This window comes from Lagenorhynchus albirostris, chromosome 3 (assembly GCF_949774975.1).
Source record: "Lagenorhynchus albirostris chromosome 3, mLagAlb1.1, whole genome shotgun sequence".
NCBI lineage: Eukaryota > Metazoa > Chordata > Mammalia > Artiodactyla > Delphinidae > Lagenorhynchus > Lagenorhynchus albirostris.
This window is the reverse complement of record NC_083097.1, coordinates 170309400-170318919: the sequence shown is the minus strand read 5'-3', so window position 1 is coordinate 170318919 and position 9520 is coordinate 170309400. Positions and strand designations below refer to the sequence as shown.

General features: G+C 63.4%; 1 protein-coding gene across 11 annotated transcripts; it reads right to left on the bottom strand.

The window, feature by feature from the left end:
- On the bottom strand, window positions 1-6637 carry ADAMTSL5 (ADAMTS like 5). Of its 11 annotated transcripts, none has more exons than XM_060146756.1 (14): window positions 6344-6471; window positions 5339-5457; window positions 5130-5231; window positions 4670-4868; window positions 4469-4560; window positions 4166-4226; window positions 3905-4013; window positions 2603-2730; window positions 2180-2291; window positions 1726-1812; window positions 1437-1600; window positions 1060-1258; window positions 914-985; window positions 1-564 (listed from the first exon to the last, which is right to left on the bottom strand). In XM_060146756.1, exons 2-14 carry the CDS (start codon window positions 5413-5415, stop codon window positions 263-265), a joined length of 1704 nt encoding a protein of 567 aa, XP_060002739.1. In that variant the 5' UTR covers window positions 5416-5457; window positions 6344-6471; the 3' UTR covers window positions 1-262. The 11 variants fall into 11 exon arrangements, with proteins under 11 accessions (XP_060002739.1, XP_060002743.1, XP_060002740.1 ...); XM_060146760.1 differs by having other exon boundaries at window positions 4670-4742; XM_060146757.1 differs by having other exon boundaries at window positions 5130-5222.
- Between the last annotated feature and the right edge of the window lie 2883 nt (window positions 6638-9520).

Below are 9520 nucleotides of genomic sequence, written 5' to 3'. Positions count from 1 at the left end.
TCTGAGAGTAAAATAACTATGAGTTTCCAGGGTGAGAGAGGAAATCAGAGCTAAAGAGTCCATATAGTGTATCCTCACCAGTGCGTGCCTGCTTCCGACAGTGGATCTGACTGAGTGCAGGGGTGTCTGAGTGTGTGTGGTGGGGAGTCACAGAGCTGCAGGTGGGAGATAGTTCTGAGCTCCCTGGAAGCTATGGCAATAGGGGAAATATGCTGACTTTGAGCCTGGTCAGCCATGTGTGGCCGAGGTCTGGTCCAGGGGCTCAGAGGGGGCAGCGTCTGGCGGCCAGGCGCACGCGGCTGTCCTCGGCGGGGCTCCAGGGCCGGGCGTAGCCAGCATGGGGGAGCAGCAGCCAGTCCTGAGTGCCATCGGGGCTGATGAGGCGCCGGGCCGCCAGCAGGTAGTCCCGATGGAGGGCCAGCGGTGGGCAGGGGCAGCGGCTCGGCGCCCACACATACTCGAGGGCCCGCAGTGGCGAGCGGTTCTTGTAGATGAGCTGCACGCGCACCTCATATCGGGTCTCCTGGGCCTGCCGGACGCGGCCCAGCACGCGGGCCCGGAACACTGCGGGCAGGGTGATGCTGAGCCCGGCTGGACGCTCCACCCCGGGGCCCATCCACACACCCCTTTCCAGACGAGGGAACTGGCGGTCAGGTGGGGCATTGGGGGCCCTTGGGGACTGTGGTCAGCTGAGGCCTGGGGTAAGGGTCAGCTCAAGGATCAGTGAGGGGTTAGGAGTCAGATTAGGGCAAAGGATTAGATCAGGGAGTCAAATGAGCGTCAGGAGGGGTCAAGCTGGAGTCAGGTCAAGGAGTGAAAGGCAAAGTCTGACCAGGGTCAGAGGTCAGCTGGATAGGGGTCAAGTTCAGGTCAGTTAGGGGCCAGGTGAGGGATGGGGTCAAGGGCCTCTCACCAAAGTCGCTGCCGCAATAGTGGAGCAGCCGGTGGGCACGACCGCGGGTGTCAGGGCAGGGTGGGCAGGGGTCTGCGGGGGCAGTGCAGTCAGGGGCACAGGCCTTGCTTCCCTGCTCGCCCCCGCCCAGGCTGTCCCCAGCTCACCTGGGGTGGGGCCTGGGGTCCGTGGGGGGATAACAGTGGGGGCAGCGGGAGACTCAGGGGACTGAGGATCTACCTCCCGAGGCTGCGGCTGCCGCAGGGACCAGCCCTGGGCCTGAGCCTGCGCCTGGAAGGGGCCATAGCGCTCCCGGGGGAGCCAGAACTCGAACTCAACGCCGGGGTTGGGCTCCTGCAGGAGGACCTGGGCGACGGGGGTGGGGGGGTGTCACATACTAGGGAGCTGCCCTCGGACCTGATGGCCCAGCGTCCCCCAACACACACTCTACCCAGCCCCCCGCCCCCGCCCCGCCCCGCCCCTGCTTCCCAACGGATTCTTTAACCCCACACTCCCAGACGCCCTCTCAGCGGCCCGCCCCCACCTGCAGGAGCAGGTCTTCGGAGGTGGGCCCGGCGGCGCGCAGCGTCTCCTCTGACCCTGTGACGCGGGTGTAGACCACGTGGGTGCCCGCTGCCTCGTAGGTCCCGGGAGGGCTGACCGCCCAGTTCCCGTTGAACACGTAGCGCCCGTCGCCCCCCATCAGCGCTGCAAGGGAAGGGTCAGCCCGGGCTCCCCGGAAGCGGCCCCGCCCGCCTCCCGACCCTGTCGCCCCCCTCCCCGCTGGATTCGGGCAGCCAGCAGGGCGCCTCCTCCCTCGGACCCTGCGATACCCAGGTGGTTCCGGCTCCGGTGGGCGGCGCGGATGTGCCTGGCGCCCTCAGGGATCAGGGTCACGTTCCAGTACCCAGCGAAGGCACCTGGGCGGGAGGGAAGGACGGCGTTGGGGAGCAGGTGGGGTGTATTTGAAGGATGATTTGAGGATTAAGTGGGATACTGCGGTAAGAAGGTTAGCCAAGGCCCTGGTACTTCGAAAACGCTTCCTAAAGGATTGGAGTTACGATGATTATCACTTAAGTGAGGCAGCAAAGGAGTTAAACCCCGTCTGCTCTGGGAAGGGCGGGACAATCTGGCAATGACCAATCAGAACGATGAGCGGGGGGGGGGGCTGAGCAATGACCAATCAGAACGTTGAGCGAGGGGGGCTGGGCCGCAGACTACCCAATCAGTGCGGGACGTCTTAAAGGGCCCGCTCTGGGAGAGCGCGAGGATGGGGAGGGCGGTCACCGGCATCCCGGAACACGCGCTGCACGAAGAGGCACGAGTCGTTGGCGCCGCCGCAGCGGCCGCAGCGGTCTTCGCGGGCATCCGAACCCAGCAAACCGTCACAGCCGGCTCTCTAAAGGGATGGGGAGGGCACGCGCGCCGTCAGACGGGCCCTGCCGTCGAGGGGGCGGGGCCCATGGAAAAAGACAGGACCAAGAACTAAAAGGATGGAACCTGGGGGGCAGGCCCTAGTGGGAGGAGGCTGGGGATGAGGCCTAGTGATAGGTGGGGCAGGGGAGGTCGGGGACTCGGTAGGGGGCGGGGCCTAGGGAAGAGGGCGGGACCAGGAACTTAGTGAACGGGGTCTGGGTGCGGGGCCTGGAGGGAATAGGCCGGGTGGAACCTACAAGGGGCAGGGATGGGGGCGGGGCCTGGAGTTCTTACGAGGCAGCGGCCAGCCACGCAGAGTCCCTGGGTGCCCGGGCTGCAGGGGGTACCGTCCAGCACGCGGCCGAAGCTGTGATAGAAGTCGTGCCCCTCCGCCAGGCAGTTGAGGTCGCACTGGTTGGGTGCTGGGGATGGGAGGAGTCGGTGGCAGTGGGGGACATATCTGAGTTCCAGCCCCCTTCCTGCCAGTCTCCCCTCAGGCAGCCATCCTCTTGGGCAGATGAGGCCCAGAGACTCAGCCAAAGCCACACATGGAGGCTGAGGCAGAGCCAGGACTGGAACTTAGGCATTCTGCTTCCCGTTCGCTGGGACTGTCCCAGGCAAGTATCCTGGGCCTGCACTCATTCGTTCATTCATTCATTCATGTTCAGTCCTAATATTAGGGGCCCACTATTAACATCATCACCCATTCTTCACTCATTCTTCCATACGTTCATTCCACAAACACTCATCGAGCACCTACTATTTTCCAGACAATGTTCTAGGCTCTGGGGCACAGAGGTGGGCAGAACACACTCGGCACTTGGGCTCTGCACCCAGAAGGTGCCCCCAAAAAGGTTTTGGCCAGTTCTGACTGAGTCCTGCATAGCCTGGGTATGTTGCTGGCCCTCCCCGGGACTCAGTTTTCCCCTCTGCCTGGCAGTGGGGCATAATGGACAGTCTGACCACACCCGAGGCCCGCAGACCTGATCCCTGCTCCCCCTGCTCAGGCTCCCTCTGGCTCCCGACGCCCTGAGGCTGGCTGGCAGACCCAGCCTGGAATAGAGCCTGAGCTGGCCCTGGCGGGCCTTTGTAGGGGTGAAATCATGGCAAGTTTCCGCCAGTTCTTAGGGTGAAGGAAATAAAAATCTGTGAGGTTGACGGTTGGAACTTTCTCCATTCTAGGATTTTCTTATCTGTGTCTACCCCCACCGTGGCGTCTGAAGCTGCCTATTTCCCTTAAATCTGGAGGCGCACTGCCCCAGGCACACAATTATATAACTCTCTATTTTCAGCTCAGTGCGACAATATTTCCTGCTACTGGTGTAAGTTTGAGAAATGTTGGCCTCTGGATACAGCTCCCAGTAAATCCTCAGCTTCGTGTTTGACCCTGTGCAGAATAGACCCTGCCTCCTTCTGCCCCTCTTCACAACTCACACTTGCTTTCCACCCTTCACTTCACTAACTCCTACATATCCCTGAAAGCCCCAGTGCCAATGCCCCCTTCTTGCACCCCTCCAAGTCCCCCTTCCTTCTTAGCAGCCACTTTTCCCTGCCAGCTCTGAGGGAGCTGGACTAACAGGAGCATAGGCTACTCACCACCATAGAAGGGCACCCATTGGTAGGTCTTCTGGGTGCCCAGGACAGGGTGGCCATTGTAGAGGGCACATTGGAGGTCTCGGAAGGGCATGGCCCCTGGGGGACATTCCTGGGGACACAGATCGGTGGAGCAGAGGCTGGGACAGCCCCGGGGCTGCCCAGAGAATCTGGCATGGTGGCAAGGATATTTGGGGGCATGAGTAGGGAAGCAGGAGGGCTCCAGGGAGAACTCAGTCTGGGGGGTGGTTGGATAGAACTTACGGGCAGCTGGCAGAGGCGGTACTCGTGGGTGTCCCCCCGGCACAGCTCTTCCCTGGGAAACCTTGGAGGAGCAGGGTGGCCAGACTGCGGTCAGCACCTCCAGAAACCCTTCCCCAGAGCCAGCCTGCCCACCCATCCACCCCCGCTAACCCCACCCACATTCCAACTGGATTAGTGGGATTAAAAGGCACAGCTTGTGTGGGCAGGTCGAGGGTGCGGCCAGGGGCTGGGCCAGCCTGACAGGAGAGGAGGGGCAGGGACCCCCTCCCATCCCACCCAGCCGGGTCCCAGGAGCCTCCTCACCGGATGCATTGCCGGCTGCGCACGGAGAGCCCTCGCCCGCAAGAGCTAGAACAGCGGCTCCAGGAACCCCATGGAGTCCACTCACCCGGACCCTACTTGGGGAGACAGAGGCAGAGTCAGCCTGGAAGGGAGGCTGGTGACCCCCACACTGCCAGCTGGGTTCCCATGCCCACTGCCCCCTGGGCTCATGTCCCCCTTTACCTGAGCATTGCCCCCCAAACCACAGTTCAGGAGGGTCCACAGCAGGAGCAGGAGATTCTGGAGTGGGCGGGGTCTGGGGGACAGGAGGGGGCGCAGCAGTGGGGGGGCCAGCAGGCCAGGGGTTGCACCCCAGCTCTTCCCTGACTGGCTGTGTGATTTTGGACAGTATCTCAACCTCTCTGAGCCTCCCTTCTCATCTCTGAAAAATGAAGTCATAATAGAGCCCACCTAATAGGAGAGTTTTAAGGGGTTCGTCAAATTAGGTGAGAAAACGGGGGCCACAGAGCCCGGTCTGGAGAGAGAAAACTCAAGTAATTATTATTGGTTGTTTACTGTCTATGATGCACATAGTAGGTGCTTATTCAGCGTCTGATGATGGAAGGAATCATTCCAGGAGCGTGCACAGGTGTCTCCAGGGTCCTAGGGCCCTCCCCAATCTCCCCACCATCTTTGCTCCTACCTTCCGGTGTGGCCGGGGGCCAGGTGCTCCTCTTCCCCCCGCCTCAGTTTCCCCATCTGTGCAGTGGGGACCAGCTGGGCACAGTCCAGGATTCTATGGGACCTTGCAGAGGGTGTGGCTGGTGGTGGCTGGGTCTGGTGCCTGGCAGAGCTCCCCCCACCCCACGCCCGGGCGGGCCCCAGCCTCCAGGGCCCCCTCAGCTCCCAGACCTGCAGCAGCCAGGAGCTCCCGGATGGGGGGCGGGACGGGGCAGGGTGACCTGGCCCCGGTCCAGTGGGTGCCTCATGGCCTCATGTGAAGAGGGTGTGGGATGGAGCCCCAGAGCCGCCTGCAGAGGGAAAGGGGCTGCCAATGAGGATGACCCAGGGAAGAGGGAGGCGGCTGTGTGGGGGCGGGGGAGAGGGTGGCTGGGAGGCTTTGCCTCCCTAGGCCTCAGTTTCCCCATCTGTCAGGGGAAGAATGAAGTCACTTGCCATTCCCACCCTCCCCATGACCATGGCATTGGTGGAGAAAGTGGCGGGCTAGGGCCAGGGAGCCCAGCGGTCAGCAGTGCCCAAAGGACACGCAGGCCATGCTGGAGGGCTCCAGTCCTGGAGGTCCCGGGCAGCGGATGGGGGAAGGCAGGGCCCCACTGGATGTTCTCGAGCAGCAGTGTCGCTGGTTATCAGGCTCTCCTGGCTCTGACATTCAAACCTGGGGCACCAAGGGTCTGGGGCCAAGGTGGCTCCAGATGCTGAGAACCTGGGGGACCACGGGGTGGGTCCCCCCCGACCCACCCCCCCCTCTCTGACCAGAGCTGTGAGGCTGGCTGCATCTCTGAACCCCAGCACTGGCTGGCCCAGGAAGCCGGAAGAAGTCCGGGTTGGAGAGCAGAGGTAGGGGGAGGGGGCTTGACTCTCGGACACCCGCTCCCCTCTTAGCACTGGCTTGTGGGGTGGGGATCTAGGTGATGCAAAATGAGGGGCTTGAGGGATCACCATTCCCACTCTCCAGAGCCCTCTGCCCGAGGAGCAGGACACACCCCCCGTTTAGGCTGCAGTCCTGACTCTCGGTGTGATCTCAGGGCAAGCCACGCCTCTGGACCTCAGTTTCCCAAGGAGGAAGTGGGGATGAGCTTTCTCCCACCCTGGGGATTGCTGCCTCGCCACCCCCCAGCTTAGGGACGGGGAGAAGACTCCGGCCGGGATAGTGGGGGGATAGGAAGAGGGACTTACCGGCTACGTAGAGCCCAGGCGGCGCGTCCAGGTTCCCCGCGCTGCCCGTGGGCGAGCGGAAGCCGCGGGGCCCGCGAGGAGGGGCGGGGGGAACCCGGGACGGCCCCTCCCACCCGGCCTCCCAGGGCGCGCCCCGGCCGGGGTCCAGAGGGGCGGCGGCACCGTGCGCCCCCGCGCGGCCGTTGCGCGCCTGGGCGCCGATCTGCGGCAGGGGACTGCTCCGCACGCGCCGCGGCCCCGCAGAACTGCGGCCTGGTGTCCGACCGTCCGCGCCCCGGTGACCTTGGGAAGCCCAGGGCGGGGGAGCCACGCGGGGACTGACCGCCCTTACCCCCACCTCGGGGCTGCTATTCCGGGCGCCGCGCTCAGGGCCCGGGAATGTGAGCGAACCGAGGTCGCCCTGTTGAGGCTCCAGGAGGGCGCTGCCCTCTCCCCACCGACGACCGGATTGCGTCCCCACGAAGGTTCCCTTTCCTGGCCATTACCCCTCCCCAAATCCCTCTCCCTACCCCTCCCTCAAAGTCACCCTACTCAGGAACCGGCGCGCCTGGGTTCCCGCCCCAGGTCCCGACCACCCCCAGCGCAGGGCCCCAGAGCACTGGGGGGAAGCTCAGTCCCAGGGGCCTGGCGTGGGGGGCGGAGAGCCCCTTCCCAGCCCGGCGCATTCCCGGGCGCTGCTGTCACCAGAGGACGCGCCCCACCCCGCCTCCCGCCCTCCCTGCCCGGCCCCAGGCTGCAAGCCGTGGCTTCGCAGCTAGACCCGGGTCCAGAAGGTCCGCCTCCCACGCGACTGTGGCCCCACCCTCCCCGACCTCAAGTTCCCCATCCGGGCAATGGGGCTGGCGGGGGTCTCCACAGCGACAATTCCAGGTGGATCTCAGCTCTTTGCGCGGACGGGCAAGGACAGGGTTACCCCAGGGTTCCCCACCACCAGACCTTTCCCCGGTTTAGCATCTGTGCGCCCCCCCCACCCCTCATCCCCCGCCCAAGCAGGGACGCAGCAGGCACCCTCCGCTCGCCCCCTCCCCTGGCTCCTCGCTGTGGCCCCAGGATGCTGCCTGGCGAGCGGGTTGAGGAGATGGGGGCACCAAGGGGGGCGTTGGGTGGACAGCTCTTCTGCTCCCTGGGCTCGGCCCAGGCTCAGCTTGAGTGCCCCCTTCTCCCGGGAGCCCGCAGTGAGGTGTTCCAGCCCCGACCACAGGGAGGGGGTACTGCCGGTCCAGCTCTGTCTGTCCTCCAGCCTGGAGCAGCTCAAGGCAGGGCCATCCAACGCCGTTCATTCATCCAACACTTACTGAGCATTTACTTTGTGCCGCTACAGCTGTGAATCCGGCTAGTGAGGGGAGACAGTGCCCTACGAGGGCACCATGCTACCTTCCCATCAGGACGTTCTGCAGAGATAGCCCAAGCCCACGGCAGATGGGGTGGGGGGCCAGGAAGGCCCTCACGCAGGAGGTTACTGCCGCAGGGAGGTGGGGGAAGGGCAGCCCAGTCTGCCTGGAACAGCACATGCAAAGGCCCTGAGGCTGGAAAAGGGAATAAGGGGCAGTGGGAAGGTTGGGGTGGGTGGAGCCAGTAGCCAGCCTGGGGGTGGGATGTGGTCAGAGAGGGGCCAGGGGGATAGCAACCCTGGGAGGTGGGAGGGGGTGCTCTGGTTTGGGAACAGCTGCCTCTGGCTGTCATGGGGGCAGGACAGGGGACCTGGAAAGCAGTGGGGAGGCAGTGGCAAGCATGCTGGGGTCAGGGGCTGGGCTGGGGGCGTGGGGGGTGGGGAGGGCACTGGGCAGCTCCCAGCTGTTTGGAGTGGAGTCTGCAGGCCTTGGGACAGATCCCACGGGGGAGGCACTGGGAGGAGGCAGGTGGGAGCTTGGGCTGAGCAGCCAGTGACGGGAGGCGCCCCATTCCCTGCGGGGGAGGGAGAGGCACAAGTCCGGAGGTCACCTGAATGGGTCTAGGGTGAGGCAAGGACAGCTGGGAGTCCAGGGGCCGCGTCTGGCTGGGGATGGACATGTGGGCATCCTTTGCACACAGGGGTGCTTAGAGTCATCGATGAGGTCATGGGGTGAGAGTGTGGACAGAACGGAGACTGGGGCCTGAGTGTCAGAGGCTGAGGTGGGCATGGGGTCCCCCAAGGTCGCAAGAGGATGGGCTTCCGAGAGGAGAAGGGGCAGCCTGAGTGGGTAAGATGAGGATAGAGCATGGACCAGTGGCCAGCGGATCAGCATCAATGAAGGCAGTGACCTTGACAAGGTTTAGCCTGGGGGAACAAGGCTCTGAGAGAGGATAGCAGGAGAGAGAGGGGGATGGTGAGGGCAGGCACCCTCTGCAGAGCAGCTACTGTGTGCTGAGCTGGGGCCTCGGGCCTGGGCGGCATCAGAGAGAAATCAGGCTTGGCCAGGAGTGCCACCAAGTGGACAATCTCATCCCCCGCACCCCCACCCCCATGTGCCTTATGCCCCAAGCCCCAGTCCACCGTGCTCTGCAGGGTGTGCATACAGCAGGCAGTGTGCCCTGCAGGACGATATACAGAAGGCACTGTACCCTGCAAGGAGTGTACATACCAGGCATTGTGATCTGCAAAGAATGCATACAGCAGGCGCTGTGTCCTGCATGGAGCATATACAGCAGGCATTATGCATTGCAGGCAACGTATGCAGCAGTCACTGCATCCTAGACATGCATACAGTAGACACTTGGCCCTGCAGGGAGCGTATACAGTAGGTACTGCACCCTGCAAGGAATGCATTTAGTAGACACTGACCCTCCCAAGGAGTGTATACAACAGTCAATGTAGCCTATAGAAAGTGTATACAGAAGTCACTGCACCCTGCAGGGAGGGTATACAGAAGGCACTATGTCCCACAAGGAGTGCATACAGCAGGCACCATGCTCTACAGAGAATGTCTACAGCAGGCATTGTACTCTGTAGTGAGTGTATACAGCAGGCACTGAGTCCTATAGAAAGTGCATATGGCAGTCCCTGTGCCCTGCAGGGACAATACACAGGAGGCACTGGGTCCTGCAGGGAATGCATACAGTAGGCACTAGGTGTGCCCCGCATGGGGGCCCTAATGCTCATGGGATGGCCAGTTGGGGCTGGGGTGAAGGTGTGGAGTCCTGTACCCACCCATGCCCCCTCTCCCCAGTCTTTGTCGCCCTGCAGATCTCCAGCCTCCC